Here is a 16106-nt window from a genome sequence, read left to right as displayed (position 1 = left end):
TACTTCAGTAATTAGGGCACTCTGATAGGTAGCTGCTCAAAATTCCTCCCCAAACACCCAGACGAAAACAGACACTCCCATTAATTCATGGTTTATCAGACATACACCACGCAGTATGCACCATTCCAGAGAGCAAGCGTACAGACAGACACACTTACATAAACAGGAAAGCAGACTGAGCTCCCTGAGCTCTCTGGGTCTCAGATGAGTTGTGTGTACTGTAGTGAGATGATGCACTCACTGCAAAATGTACACTGATACAGCTTCAGATATCAAGGACAACAATTATGTGTCCCAAATGGCATTCTATTTCCCACATAGTGCACTACTTTTGACAAGAGCCCTATGGGCCCTGGTCAAAAGAAGTGCACTATATAGGGAATAGGGTGCCATTTGGGACGCAATCATGCCTGGGAAGAGAAGGTAGGCCAGCCCTAGCCCCATCCCCATCTCTTTAAGTGATTGCCTCAGGGAGATTCCCTCCCATTGTCCTATCAATGCAGTGGACTGCCTATCAATGCAGTGGACTGCCTCAAGGCAAAATGAAAGGGGCTCACTGTTTTCTCACTAGGCTTTTATTTGAGCTACACTGGGGTAAATCAATATACACAAGAGAAGGGTATAGGAGATAAGAGGAGGGATACTGTAGTGGTGGTGGGGGGAACTAGACCAACTAGACCAACTAGACCAAGGTTATACAGAGGAGGGATACAGTAGTGATGGTGAGGAAACTAGAACTGACTCACAGTTCAGTCAGTACTACAGCCCTTCCTTCCTGATAAGTGTGGTTTCTATGACAATGTTGTAGGTGGCAGTAAAGACTAGGTTTGTCATTAGGCGTTTAAACAGCACCACGGTAACCAGGCTGAAAGAAACAGAGGTTACCACAGCAGCCAGGGGGAGGGGTAGTCTTGAGCTTAATCATAATATATACAACATAATATAATATCTGCAACTAAGCAGACACTTTCATCCAAAGTGATTTACACAGTGCATCAGTCCTTGAAGGAATGAAAAAGGTTCCACTGCTCCCTTCAATTTGACAGTACTTTTAAGCAGGTATTCTACAATATGTACCCAAGCTTTAGAGAATAAGAGGTGCCAGGCCCAGTACTCTGTACCAGTCAGCAACGGTCCGCTTCAACCACTTTGCTAAATTCCTTCACTTCAACATCCCACTTCACAAGAGATATATGTGTAGCAACACTCAGAGAGTAATCCTGGACAGGATCCCTCAAGTTATTCATAAAAATGATACTGTCGGCAGAAAATTGCTAATCTATTAGAAGACGTCTTGAATATTAATGATGGTGATGCGCATGGACACACTCACACACACACACACAGCGTATGCAAATCATAAGCGGAAGCCACATTGCGTGAAAGGAAGCGTTTACGTCAAGGAAATACAGGGTATATGCCAATCAACCGGTCTGATATAATATGCATAAAATATGCATACCATCTGGAGCGTATGGCTGTGGAATGCCTTGGCATAGGATCTATAGCATCATTAATACACGGTGAGAGTGAATTCAGACTATATCATGATTCATGCACACCTACCTAACAAATGTAATGTGTATTGAGCTGTCTAGATAAATGCTTGTTAAATAAAGTTTGATTTGATATGTCATACTCTATGCCTACACACCAAACATCATGTGTATAGTTTACAGAAATGTTCATTCACTTATTTATATTTTAGTAATTTAGCAGACGCTCTTATCCAGAGCGAATTACAGTTAGTGCATTCATCTTAAGATAGCTAGGTGAGAAAATCACATATCACAGTCGTAGTAAGTACATTTTTCCAAAATAAAGAAGTTAACAGCAAAGTCAGTGCTAGTGGTTATTCATTCCTCAGATAATTAATTGCTGAATAAGACACACATCCTTTATCCTTTATGATAAGTGACATATACACTGTAACTCTTCCTCTGGAATCTCCTAGCTCTGAGGCAGCAGTCACAGACCTAAAGATGACGTGTGATGGCCAGCAGGATTAAAACGTGTCATCGTCAAGGATTAAATCCTCCTTATCTCCTACACACACAAACACACATACACACACGCTCGAAGGCACGCACACATACACACAGGAACGCATGCACACACACAAGCGGCCTCGGCTCCACAGTGACAGGCAGTCAGAAAGTGCTTGGAAAGCAATATCTCTCTTCCTCGAATGAACAAACGCCACTCGCTCCGACAGGCAGAGACAGGGTTTGAAATAACCCTATCCCCATCATCATCATCAGCCACTGAGGCACCTGGAGGGAGCTGGGCTGGGTGGCTGACTGTAGCAGAACTGTATTGTACTATTCATTGGAGCTTATGACCTAATTCACATCCCACACATTCATAGAGTTACAGTTATGATAATGTAGCTACTAAATCGAGAGGCAGTGACTGAAATCTTATGCTACAGTAGGCTACCACTCAATACTCGTCCTTAGTCTAGATAAGGGTTTAGTGAAGTAGGCACATGAAGTAGGCACAGCATATGAAGTAGGCACATCTGTAAAGGGATAGGTTTAAAAGAAGGAGTGTTGGTGGATGCATTCTGACAGGGGATGGGATATAAGCAGCACACACTCACACACACACGTTTTTTTTTACTATCCTTGTGGGGACCAAACAAAGGATTGATTCAAAATTATATTTTCATTAACCCTAAACACTAACCCTAACCTTAACCCTGACCTTAACCTTAACCCCAAACCCCTAACCCTAATTCTAACTCTAACCCCAACCCTAAACCTAACCCCTAAGCCTAAAATAGCCTTTTGTCCTTGTGGGGACTGGCTAAATGTTCCCACACTGAATTTTCCTTGTTTTACTATCCTTGTGAAGACATTTCTGGTCCCCAAAAGGAGGAGGACATTTCTGGTCCCCACAAGGATAGTAAAACCAAACACACACACACACACACATACCTGTGACATTTAATCCATCAGATCTTTGACACCAGACCAGTCGAGAGGAGCTTCTCCACGCTCCAGTCATCCACTTGTACTCATAACACTGGCCCTCTGTAGTGGGAGGAGAGATATGGGTCAGTACAGACATACTTCATATTACATATAATAGCATGAAGGGACAAATGCACATTTGTGTGTGTGTGCGTGTGTGTGTGTATGTGTGTGTGTGTGTGTGTGTGTGTGTGTGTGTGCATGCATGTGTGTTTGTGTGTATAGACTGACCAGTGCAGGGCCGGGCTTCCCACTCCTGTTCTGGACACTGCAGTAGGTTCTCTGGCTCCTGGGCCAGCACCGCTCTGGATCTGACCTGCACTGAGCCAAAACCCAGGTCAGCTCCACTGACACAGCTCAGCTGGCACGGGCTCCACAATGTCCAGTCAGTCAGGTAGCAGTCACCTGTACAGAAACACACAGTACACAACTTTCAACACATTTAGCTGCACACAGTTGAAAACGTACAGTACTATATGAGACGTTACTGTTAACCATGTAACCTGACCAAAAATATGACTCCAGAGTCTATCCTGGTCATATCACAAGATTCCTGACCCTGGCACTACACAATTATAATGGGAAACTTGAATTTGACCTTAAATTGTTTTGAATATCATTATATTTCCACACTGATTGTCACCAGGCAGACTTCTCAGACTTCTTCAGAGAATTCTCATTTAAAAAAAAAAGAGGTTTAAACCCTATCCCTGATAAAGTTCAGAAGATATTTCCCCAATAGAGCCAGATCCCATTTTTCATTATAGTTTGAATCAGGGTGTTCTCAGAACAGGCCATTTCCCATAAGAATAGGTCAGAGCCATTCATTAATTCATCCTATTGTAGTGACAGAGAGGAAGTGAGCACACGTCTAAATACTAATTAATCATAAAGCCATCAGGTCCAAAGTGGCCTAATCCACTTTATGATTATCACCTGTCTGCTGTCTGTGTCAGGTGTCAGGCATGGTGGGGCCATGGACTGGGCTACGATCAGGCAGGGGAGGCAGGGGTGTGATGAGGCAGAGGAGGGGGAGAGAGGTGATGTCTGGTGGGGTTTCATGTGGAGAGAGAGTGGACACCTGGATTAAATACCTGCTCCGTCTGTCTTGGCTGCCTGAGCTAAACCACTGGAGATTAGGACTGGCTATGTAGATATGTAACTTAGTAGGCCACAGGTTGAGGGTTTGTGTGATATGAATGTTAGAATAGGGGGGAAGTAGGCTACAAAGATTACTTTGACCACACATGTCCACATCTACCAAACGCACAGCTCTGGACACACACGCACGCACACACACACACCCGCACACATACAAGCACGCACACACGCACACGCGCACACACACACACACACACCAAACACACCAAACACACCAAACACACCAAACACACCAAACATACCAAACACACCAAACACAATTTTCTGCTGCATGAGCTTGTGTCACAACGCTCTACTTCTGCTACAATGGACCTGTCAAAATGGGACGTTGGATATGTCATTGACAGGCACTGGCAAAATAAGGAAATACGAACTGTCAAAATTGCATTCACACTAGTCGTTTTCAGATCCGCTTTTTTTCCCTAGCAACTCTCTGAAATGTATGACGTTGAAAGGTTTTTATTCAGAAGAGAAAATCTCCACTTTCATGTCATTGGAGATGAAGAAATCATGTATTCATATAATCTTAGAATACTCACTTTACTAGCTTGTTGAATTCCCTACAATGTCAGTCAACATCAACACAGAGAATGAGGCACAGCAGCAGGCGTTGGACGGCTCTTTAGCACCAGCCTCTGAGAATCTAAACATCCAGTCATCAGTGCCTACAGTCAGTGTCAGCAGGACACTGCTCCTAAAAGATTCATGTTATGAGAGAGCTGGGCTAGAATATAACACAGCTAGGACCATATAAATGTCTCTTAGCACATCTGCTGATAAATGTGATTTAACGGCAGTAGTGAACTCAGCTCAGCCTTAAAGGAACAGCAAAATGTCTCTGCATAGTTGGTAAATAATGTTGAAGGACAAGGGGCTTTCTCGACCAGATAGAGCTATAAAATCTACAAAACACCATTAATGTTCCACATTGTAACAGGACTGCTGTGTTGAACTAACTACATAGTAGATTAGATGGATGCTCAGAGGTGAATCTATACTGACCATAGGGTCAGGTGTTTTTCCTGGTCAGATCTTGGCTGCCTCTTATCTAGGGACCGGGTCCACTGTCCAGGACTCTGGATCCTCAGTCATTGCAGGCCAAGGTAAGTTAGTTACCTGGACAGGGCGAGGTGCAGGGTTCTTCCAGGGTGATCCGCTTGTCTCCATCTACCAAGGGCTCCAGGTTTCCACACATCTCATCATCCACCAGGCTGCCCTCCTCCTGGCCAGACCCGTCTGACACAAAGCAGGACACGTTACGGAACCGCAGTCCCTCTCCGCACCTCGCACCCTAGGCGATAAACATAGAGGAAAATACAGGTTAAAATACACCTCCGTAGCTATTTAATTTTGTATCACAGATTGCCATTTCGTTTAAGGACTCGGGTTTGCGCCTCAAGACTGTGTTAGCCCTCTGAGCTAAAACCTAGGCATTAGCTTGGGAAGCTAACACAAGTCTCAAGTCTCAGGAAAGGTTACCCACCATGTGAGCTAGGTTCACTGAACCACGTCCCTTACATCTATACATTCACACAGAGCTGGTCTGCTGTGTAGACAACATCCAACTGTTACAGTTCAGAGTTTCAGTGTCTGTCAAGGCCATGACATTGATCTTTGGTTTGTCAGAAACAGCTAGTCTAGGATTGTGTTGCAGGCTGCTAATGAGCTACTGTCTGCTGTCAGAAACCCCAGCAGCAGGAGAAAACAGCCCAGAACAAAGGAGTGTCAACATTCCCTCACTCTGCAATAGAGAATACAGTGACCTGTCTGTCAAAAATATAGATGCTTCTGGGAAATAAGAAAAAGGGAAAGAAAGAGGTACAGACAGAGAAAGAGACAGAGACAGAGAAAGGGGCAAAGACAGAGGAAGAGACACAGACAGAGAAAGAGACACAGACAGAGAAAGAGACACAGACAGAGAAAGAGACACAGACAGAGAAAGAGACACAGACAGAGAAAGAGGCACAGACAGAGAAAGAGGCACAGACAGAGAAAGAGGCACACAGAGAAAGAGACACAGACAGAGAAAGAGACACAGACAGAGAAAGAGACACAGACAGAGAAAGAGACAGAGACAGAGAAAGAGACACAGACAGAGAAAGAGACACAGACAGAGACACAGACACAGACAGAGAAAGAGACAGAGACAGAGAAAGGCACAGACAGAGGAAGAGACACAGACAGAGAAAGAGACACAGACAGAGAAAGAGACACATACAGAGAAAGAGAAACATACAGAGAAAGAGACACAGACAGAGAAACAGACACAGACAGAGAAAAAGACACCGACAGAGAAAGAGAAACAGACAGAGAAAGAGGCACAGACAGAGGAAGAGACACAGACAGAGAAAGAGGCACAGACAGAGAAAGATGCACAGACAGAGAAAGAGACACATACAGAGAAAGAGTCAAAGACAGAGGAAGAGACACAGACAGAGAAAGAGACACAGACAGAGAAAGAGACACAGACAGAGAAAGAGGCAAAGACAGAGGAAGAGACACAGACAGAGAAAGAGACACAGACAGAGAAAGAGACACAGACAGAGAAAGAGACACAGACAGAGAAAGAGGCACAGACAGAGAAAGAGGCAAAGACAGAGGAAGAGACACAGACAGAGAAAGATACACAGACAGAGAAAGAGACACAGACAGAGAAAGAGACAGAGACAGAGAAAGGCACAGACAGAGAAAGATACACAGACAGAGAAAGAGGCACAGACAGAGGAAGAGACACAGACAGAGAAAGAGGCACAGACAGAGAAAGAGACACATACAGAGAAAGAGTCAAAGACAGAGGAAGAGACACAGACAGAGAAAGAGACACAGACAGAGAAAGAGACACAGACAGAGAAAGAGGCAAAGACAGAGGAAGAGACACAGACAGAGAAAGAGACACAGACAGAGAAAGAGACACAGACAGAGAAAGAGGCACAGACAGAGAAAGAGGCAAAGACAGAGGAAGAGACACAGACAGAGAAAGATACACAGACAGAGAAAGAGACACATAAAGAGAAAGAGACACAGACACAGACAGAGAAAGAGACACAGACAGAGAAAGAGGCACTGACAGAGAAAGAGGCACAGACAGAGAAAGAGACACAGACAGAGAAAGAGGCACAGACAGAGAAAGAGACACAGACAGAGAAAGAGGCACAGAGAAAGATGCACAGACAGAGAAAGAGACACAGACAGAGAAAGAGGCAAAGACAGAGGAAGAGACACAGACAGAGAAAGAGACACAGACAGAGAAAGAGACACAGACAGAGAAAGAGACACAGACAGAGAAACAGGCACAGACAGAGAAAGAGACACATAAAGAGAAAGAGACACATACAGAGACACAGACAAAGAAAGAGACACCGACAGAGAAAGAGACACAGACAGAGAAAGAGGCACAGACGGAGAAAGAGACACAGACAGAGAAAGATGCACAGACAGAGAAAGATGCACAGACAGAGAAAGAGACACAGACAGAGAAAGATGCAAAGACAGGAAGAGACACAGACAGAGAAAGAGCCACAGACAGAGAAAGAGACACAGACAGAGAAAGAGGCACAGACAGAGAAAGATGCACAGACAGAGAATGAGACACAGACAGAGAAAGAGGCAAAGACAGAGGAAGAGAAACAGACAGAGAAAGAGACAAAGACAGAGAAAGAGACACAGACAGAGAAAGAGGCACTGACAGAGAAAGAGGCACAGACAGAGAAAGAGACACAGACAGAGAAAGAGGCACAGACAGAGAAAGAGACACAGACAGAGAAAGAGGCACAGAGAAAGATGCACAGACAGAGAAAGAGACACAGACAGAGAAAGAGGCAAAGACAGAGGAAGAGACACAGACAGAGAAAGAGACACAGACAGAGAAAGAGACACAGACAGAGAAAGAGACACAGACAGAGAAACAGGCACAGACAGAGAAAGAGACACATAAAGAGAAAGAGACACATACAGAGACACAGACAAAGAAAGAGACACCGACAGAGAAAGAGACACAGACAGAGAAAGAGGCACAGACGGAGAAAGAGACACAGACAGAGAAAGATGCACAGACAGAGAAAGATGCACAGACAGAGAAAGAGACACAGACAGAGAAAGATGCAAAGACAGGAAGAGACACAGACAGAGAAAGAGCCACAGACAGAGAAAGAGACACAGACAGAGAAAGAGGCACAGACAGAGAAAGATGCACAGACAGAGAATGAGACACAGACAGAGAAAGAGGCAAAGACAGAGGAAGAGAAACAGACAGAGAAAGAGACAAAGACAGAGAAAGAGACAAAGACAGAGAAACAGGCACAGACAGAGAAAGAGACACAGACAGAGAAAGAGGCACAGACAGAGAAAGAGGCACAGACAGAGGAAGAGACACAGACAGAGAAAGAGACACAGACAGAGAAAGAGACACAGACAGAAAAACAGGCACAGACAGAGAAAGAGACACAACGAGAAAGAGACACATACAGAGACACAGACACAGAAAGAGACACCGACAGAGAAAGAGGCACAGACAGAGGAAGAGACACAGACAGAGAAAGAGACACAGACAGAGAAACAGGCACATACAGAGAAAGAGACACAGACAGAGAAAGAGGCAAAGACAGAGGAAGAGACACAGACAGAGAAAGAGACACAGACAGAGAAAGAGACACAGACAGTGAAAGATGCACAGACAGAGAAAGAGACACAGACAGAGAAAGAGGCAAAGACAGAGGAAGAGACACAGACAGAGAAAGAGACACAGACAGAGAAAGAGACACAGACAGAGAAAGAGAGACAGACAGAGAAACAGGCACAGACAGAGAAAGAGGCACAGCCAGAGAAAGAGGCACAGAAAGAGAAAGAGACACAGAAAGAAACACAGACAGAGAAAGAGGCACAGACAGAGAAAGAGACACAGACAGAGAAAGAGAAAGAGACCCAGACAGAGAAAGAGGCACAGACAGAGAAAGAGAAAGAGACCCAGACAGAGAAAGAGACCCAGACAGAGAAAGAGACACAGACAGAGAAAGAGACACATACAGAGAAAGAGAAACAGCCAGAGAAAGCGGCACAGACAGAGAAAGAGACACAGACAGAGAAAGAGGCAAAGACAGAGGAAGAGAAACAGACAGAGAAAGTCACACAGACAGAGAAAGAGACACCGACAGAGAAAGAGACACCGACAGAGGAAGAGACAGAGAAAGAGAAAGAGACAGAGAAAGAGAAGGAGACCCAGACAGTGAAAGAGACCCAGATAGAGAAAGAGGCACAGACAGAGAAAGAGACACAGACAGAGAAAGAGGCACAGACGGAGAAAGAGACACAGACAGAGAAAGATGCACAGACAGAGAAAGATGCACAGACAGAGAAAGAGACACAGACAGAGAAAGATGCAAAGACAGGAAGAGACACAGACAGAGAAAGAGCCACAGACAGAGAAAGAGACACAGACAGAGAAAGAGGCACAGACAGAGAAAGATGCACAGACAGAGAATGAGACACAGACAGAGAAAGAGGCAAAGACAGAGGAAGAGAAACAGACAGAGAAAGAGACAAAGACAGAGAAAGAGACACAGACAGAGAAAGAGGCACTGACAGAGAAAGAGGCACAGACAGAGAAAGAGACACAGACAGAGAAAGAGGCACAGACAGAGAAAGAGACACAGACAGAGAAAGAGGCACAGAGAAAGATGCACAGACAGAGAAAGAGACACAGACAGAGAAAGAGGCAAAGACAGAGGAAGAGACACAGACAGAGAAAGAGACACAGACAGAGAAAGAGACACAGACAGAGAAAGAGACACAGACAGAGAAACAGGCACAGACAGAGAAAGAGACACATAAAGAGAAAGAGACACATACAGAGACACAGACAAAGAAAGAGACACCGACAGAGAAAGAGACACAGACAGAGAAAGAGGCACAGACGGAGAAAGAGACACAGACAGAGAAAGATGCACAGACAGAGAAAGATGCACAGACAGAGAAAGAGACACAGACAGAGAAAGATGCAAAGACAGGAAGAGACACAGACAGAGAAAGAGCCACAGACAGAGAAAGAGACACAGACAGAGAAAGAGGCACAGACAGAGAAAGATGCACAGACAGAGAATGAGACACAGACAGAGAAAGAGGCAAAGACAGAGGAAGAGAAACAGACAGAGAAAGAGACAAAGACAGAGAAAGAGACAAAGACAGAGAAACAGGCACAGACAGAGAAAGAGACACAGACAGAGAAAGAGGCACAGACAGAGAAAGAGGCACAGACAGAGGAAGAGACACAGACAGAGAAAGAGACACAGACAGAGAAAGAGACACAGACAGAAAAACAGGCACAGACAGAGAAAGAGACACAACGAGAAAGAGACACATACAGAGACACAGACACAGAAAGAGACACCGACAGAGAAAGAGGCACAGACAGAGGAAGAGACACAGACAGAGAAAGAGACACAGACAGAGAAACAGGCACATACAGAGAAAGAGACACAGACAGAGAAAGAGGCAAAGACAGAGGAAGAGACACAGACAGAGAAAGAGACACAGACAGAGAAAGAGACACAGACAGTGAAAGATGCACAGACAGAGAAAGAGACACAGACAGAGAAAGAGGCAAAGACAGAGGAAGAGACACAGACAGAGAAAGAGACACAGACAGAGAAAGAGACACAGACAGAGAAAGAGAGACAGACAGAGAAACAGGCACAGACAGAGAAAGAGGCACAGCCAGAGAAAGAGGCACAGAAAGAGAAAGAGACACAGAAAGAAACACAGACAGAGAAAGAGGCACAGACAGAGAAAGAGACACAGACAGAGAAAGAGAAAGAGACCCAGACAGAGAAAGAGGCACAGACAGAGAAAGAGAAAGAGACCCAGACAGAGAAAGAGACCCAGACAGAGAAAGAGACACAGACAGAGAAAGAGACACATACAGAGAAAGAGAAACAGCCAGAGAAAGCGGCACAGACAGAGAAAGAGACACAGACAGAGAAAGAGGCAAAGACAGAGGAAGAGAAACAGACAGAGAAAGTCACACAGACAGAGAAAGAGACACCGACAGAGAAAGAGACACCGACAGAGGAAGAGACAGAGAAAGAGAAAGAGACAGAGAAAGAGAAGGAGACCCAGACAGTGAAAGAGACCCAGATAGAGAAAGAGGCACAGACAGAGAAAGAGACACAGACAGAGAAAGAGGCACAAGCAGAGAAAGAGGCACAGACAGAGAAAGAGGCACAGACAGAGACACAGACAGAGAAAGAGACACTGACAGAGAAAGAGACACAGACAGAGAAAGAGTCACCGACAGAGAAAGAGACCCAGACAGAGAAAGAGGCACAGACAGAGAAAGAGGCACAGCCAGAGAAAGAGACACAGACAGAGAAAGAGAAAGAGACCCAGACAGAGAAAGAGGCACAGACAGAGAAAGAGACACAGACAGAGAAAGAGGCAACGACAGAGGAAGAGACACAGACAGAGAAAGAGGCACAGGCAGAGAAAGAGGTACAAACAGAGAAAGAGACACAGACAGAGAAAGAGGCACAGACAGAGAAAGAGACAAAGACAGAGAAAGAGACAAAGACAGAGAAACAGAAACAGACAGAGAAAGAGACACAGACAGAGAAAGAGGCACAGACAGAGAAAGAGGCACAGACAGAGGAAGAGACACAGACAGAGAAAGAGACACAGACAGAGAAAGAGACACAGACAGAAAAACAGGCACAGACAGAGAAAGAGACACAACGAGAAAGAGACACATACAGAGACACAGACACAGAAAGAGACACCGACAGAGAAAGAGGCACAGACAGAGGAAGAGACACAGACAGAGAAAGAGACACAGACAGAGAAAGAGGCAAAGACAGAGGAAGAGACACAGACAGAGAAAGAGACAAAGACAGAGAAAGAGACAAAGAAAGAGAAACAGGCACATACAGAGAAAGAGACACAGACAGAGAAAGAGGCAAAGACAGAGGAAGAGACACAGACAGAGAAAGAGACACAGACAGAGAAAGAGACACAGACAGTGAAAGATGCACAGACAGAGAAAGAGACACAGACAGAGAAAGAGGCAAAGACAGAGGAAGAGACACAGACAGAGAAAGAGACACAGACAGAGAAAGAGACACAGACAGAGAAAGAGAGACAGACAGAGAAACAGGCACAGACAGAGAAAGAGGCACAGCCAGAGAAAGAGGCACAGAAAGAGAAAGAGACACAGAAAGAAACACAGACAGAGAAAGAGGCACAGACAGAGAAAGAGACACAGACAGAGAAAGAGAAAGAGACCCAGACAGAGAAAGAGGCACAGACAGAGAAAGAGATAGAGACCCAGACAGAGAAAGAGACCCAGACAGAGAAAGAGACACAGACAGAGAAAGAGACACATACAGAGAAAGAGAAACAGCCAGAGAAAGAGGCACAGACAGAGAAAGAGACACAGACAGAGAAAGAGGCAAAGACAGAGGAAGAGAAACAGACAGAGAAAGTCACACAGACAGAGAAAGAGACACCGACAGAGAAAGAGACACCGACAGAGGAAGAGACAGAGAAAGAGAAAGAGACAGAGAAAGAGAAAGAGACCCAGACAGTGAAAGAGACCCAGATAGAGAAAGAGGCACAGACAGAGAAAGAGACACAGACAGAGAAAGAGGCACAAGCAGAGAAAGAGGCACAGACAGAGAAAGAGGCACGGACAGAGACACAGACAGAGAAAGAGACACTGACAGAGAAAGAGACACAGACAGAGAAAGAGTCACCGACAGAGAAAGAGACCCAGACAGAGAAAGAGGCACAGACAGAGAAAGAGGCACAGCCAGAGAAAGAGGCACAGACAGAGAAAGAGACACAGAAAGAAACACAGACAGAGAAAGAGGCACAGACAGAGAAAGAGACACAGACAGAGAAAGAGAAAGAGACCCAGACAGAGAAAGAGGCACAGACAGAGAAAGAGACACAGACAGAGAAAGAGGCAAAGACAGAGGAAGAGACACAGACAGAGAAAGAGGCACAGGCAGAGAAAGAGGTACAAACAAAGAAAGAGACTCAGACAGAGAAAGAGGCACAGACAGAGAAAGAGGCACAGACAGAGAAAGAGACACATACAGTGAAAGAGTTACAGACAGAAAAAGAGGCACAGACAGAGAAAGAGACACAGACAGGGAGAGGTGCACAGGCAGAGAAAGAGGCACAGACAGAGAAAGAGGCACAGACAGAGAAAGAGACACCGACAGAGATAGAGACACAGACACAGACAGAGAAAGAGGCACAGACAGAGAAAGAGACACAGACAGAGAAAGAGGCACAAGCAGAGAAAGAGGCACAGACAGAGAAAGAGGCACAGACAGAGACACAGACAGAGAAAGTTACACAGACAGAGAAAGAGACACCGATAGAGAAAGAGACACCGACAGAGGAAGAGACAGAGAAAGAGAAAGAGACAGAGAAAGAGAAAGAGACCCAGACAGTGAAAGAGACCCGGACAGAGAAAGAGGCACAGACAGAGAAAGAGGCACAGAAAGAGAAAGAGACACAGAAAGAAACACAGACAGAGAAAGAGGCACAGATAGAGAAAGAGACACAGACAGAGAAAGAGAAAGAGACCCAGACAGAGAAAGAGGCACAGACAGAGAAAGAGACACAGACAGAGAAAGAAACACAGACAGAGAAAGAGACCCAGAAAGAGAAAGAGCCACAGACAGAGAAAGAAACACAGAGAGAAAGAGAAAGAGGCACAAACAGAGAAAGAGGCACAGACAGAGAAAGAGACCCAGACAGAGAAAGAGACCCAGACAGAGAAAGAGACACAGACAGAGAAAGAGGCACAGACAGAGAAAGAGACACAGACAGAGAAAGAGACACAGACAGAGAAAGAGGCACAGACAGAGAAAGAGGCACAGTAAGAGAAAGAGGCACAGACAGAGAAAGAGACACAGACAGAGAAAGAGACACAGACAGAGAAAGAGACACAGACAGAGAAAGAGGCACAGACAGAGAAAGAGGCACAGGCAGAGAAAGAGGTACAAACAGATAAAGAGACACAGACAGAGAAAGAGGCACAGACAGAGAAAGAGGCACAGAAAGAGAAAGAGACACAGACAGTGAAATAGGCTCAGACAGAGAAAGAGGCACATACAGAGAAAGAGACACAGGCAGAGAAAGGGGCACAGTCAGAGAAAGAGGCACAGACAGAAACACAGAAAGAGAAAGAGACACCGACAGAGGAAGAGACACATACAGAGAAAGTCACCGACAGAGAAAGAGACACATACAGAGAAAGAGGCAGAGACAGAGAAAGAGGCACAAGCAGAGAAAGAGGCACAGACAGAGAAAGAGGCACAGACAGAGACCCAGACACAGACAGAGAAAGAGACACTGACAGAGAAAGAGACACAGACAGAGAAAGAGTCACCGACAGAGAAAGAGACACCGAAAGAGAAAGAGGCACAGACAGAGAAAGAGAAACTGACAGAGAAAAAAAACACAAACAGAGAAAGAGGCACTGACAGAGAAAGAGACACAGACAGAGAAAGAGGCACATACAGAGAAAGAGGTACATACAGAGAAAGAGGCACAGACAGAGAAAGAAACACAGACAGATAAAGAGAAAGAGACCCAGACAGAGAAAGAGGCACAGACAGAGAAAGTGACACAGACAGAGAAAAAAAACACAAACAGAGAAAGAGGCACAGACAGAGAAAGAGGCACAGATAGAGAAAGAGGCACAGACAGAGAAAGAGGCACAGACAGAGAAAGAGGCACAGAAAGAGAAAGAGACACAGAAAGAAACACAGACAGAGAAAGAGGCACAGATAGAGAAAGAGACACAGACAGAGAAAGAGAAAGAGACCCAGACAGAGAAAGAGGCACAGACAGAGAAAGAGACACAGACAGAGAAAGAAACACAGACAGAGAAAGAGACCCAGAAAGAGAAAGAGCCACAGACAGAGAAAGAAACACAGAGAGAAAGAGAAAGAGGCACAAACAGAGAAAGAGGCACAGACAGAGAAAGAGAAAGAGACCCAGACAGAGAAAGAGACCCAGACAGAGAAAGAGACACAGACAGAGAAAGAGACACATACAGAGAAAGAGAAACAGCCAGAGAAAGAGGCACAGACAGAGAAAGAGGCACAGACAGAGAAAGAGGCACAGACAGAGAAAGAGACACAGACAGAGAAAGAGACACAGACAGAGAAAGAGGCACAGACAGAGAAAGAGGCACAGTAAGAGAAAGAGGCACAGACAGAGAAAGAGACACAGACAGAGAAAGAGACACAGACAGAGAAAGAGACACAGACAGAGAAAGAGGCACAGACAGAGAAAGAGGCACAGGCAGAGAAAGAGGTAAAAACAGATAAAGAGACACAGACAGAGAAAGAGGCACAGACAGAGAAAGAGGCACAGAAAGAGAAAGAGACACAGACAGTGAAATAGGCTCAGACAGAGAAAGAGGCACAGACAGAGAAAGAGACACAGGCAGAGAAAGGGGCACAGTCAGAGAAAGAGGCACAGACAGAAACACAGAAAGAGAAAGAGACACCGACAGAGAAAGAGACACAGACAGAGAAAGTCACCGACAGAGAAAGAGACACATACAGAGAAAGAGGCAGAGACAGAGAAAGAGGCACAAGCAGAGAAAGAGGCACAGACAGAGAAAGAGGCACAGACAGAGACCCAGACACAGACAGAGAAAGAGACACTGACAGAGAAAGAGGCACAGCCAGAGAAAGAGGCACAGAAAGAGAAAGAGACACAGAAAGAAACACAGACAGAGAAAGAGGCACAGACAGAGAAAGAGACACAGACAGAGAAAGAGAAAGAGACCCAGACAGAGAAAGAGGCACAGACAGAGAAAGAGAAAGAGACCCAGACAGAGAAAGAGACCCAGACAGAGAAAGAGACACAGACAGAGAAAGAGACACATACAGAGAAAGAGAAACAGCCAGAGAAAGAGGCACAGACAGAGAAAGAGACACAGACAGAGAAAGAGGC

The 16106-nt window shown here is 45.3% G+C and overlaps 1 protein-coding gene across 1 annotated transcript in view; it reads right to left on the bottom strand.

Annotated features, from left to right (window-relative positions):
• Window positions 1-2939: 2939 nt before the first annotated feature.
• The window catches only part of LOC311118451 (thrombospondin type-1 domain-containing protein 7A-like), a gene marked incomplete at both ends in the record, with an annotated part of 65901 nt that continues 52734 nt past the window's right edge, over window positions 2940-16106 (bottom strand). The window contains 3 exons of the mRNA XM_084193252.1: window positions 2940-3035; window positions 3207-3380; window positions 5253-5427. Coding sequence (XP_084049378.1) covers window positions 2940-3035; window positions 3207-3380; window positions 5253-5427 — 445 coding nt within the window. The remainder of the gene's footprint in view (window positions 3036-3206; window positions 3381-5252; window positions 5428-16106) is intronic.

This window comes from Coregonus lavaretus (assembly GCF_964263955.1).
Source record: "Coregonus lavaretus genome assembly, contig: HAP1_SCAFFOLD_2597, whole genome shotgun sequence".
NCBI classification, from domain to species: Eukaryota; Metazoa; Chordata; class Actinopteri; order Salmoniformes; family Salmonidae; genus Coregonus; species Coregonus lavaretus.
This window is presented reverse-complemented; position numbering and strand designations above follow the sequence as displayed.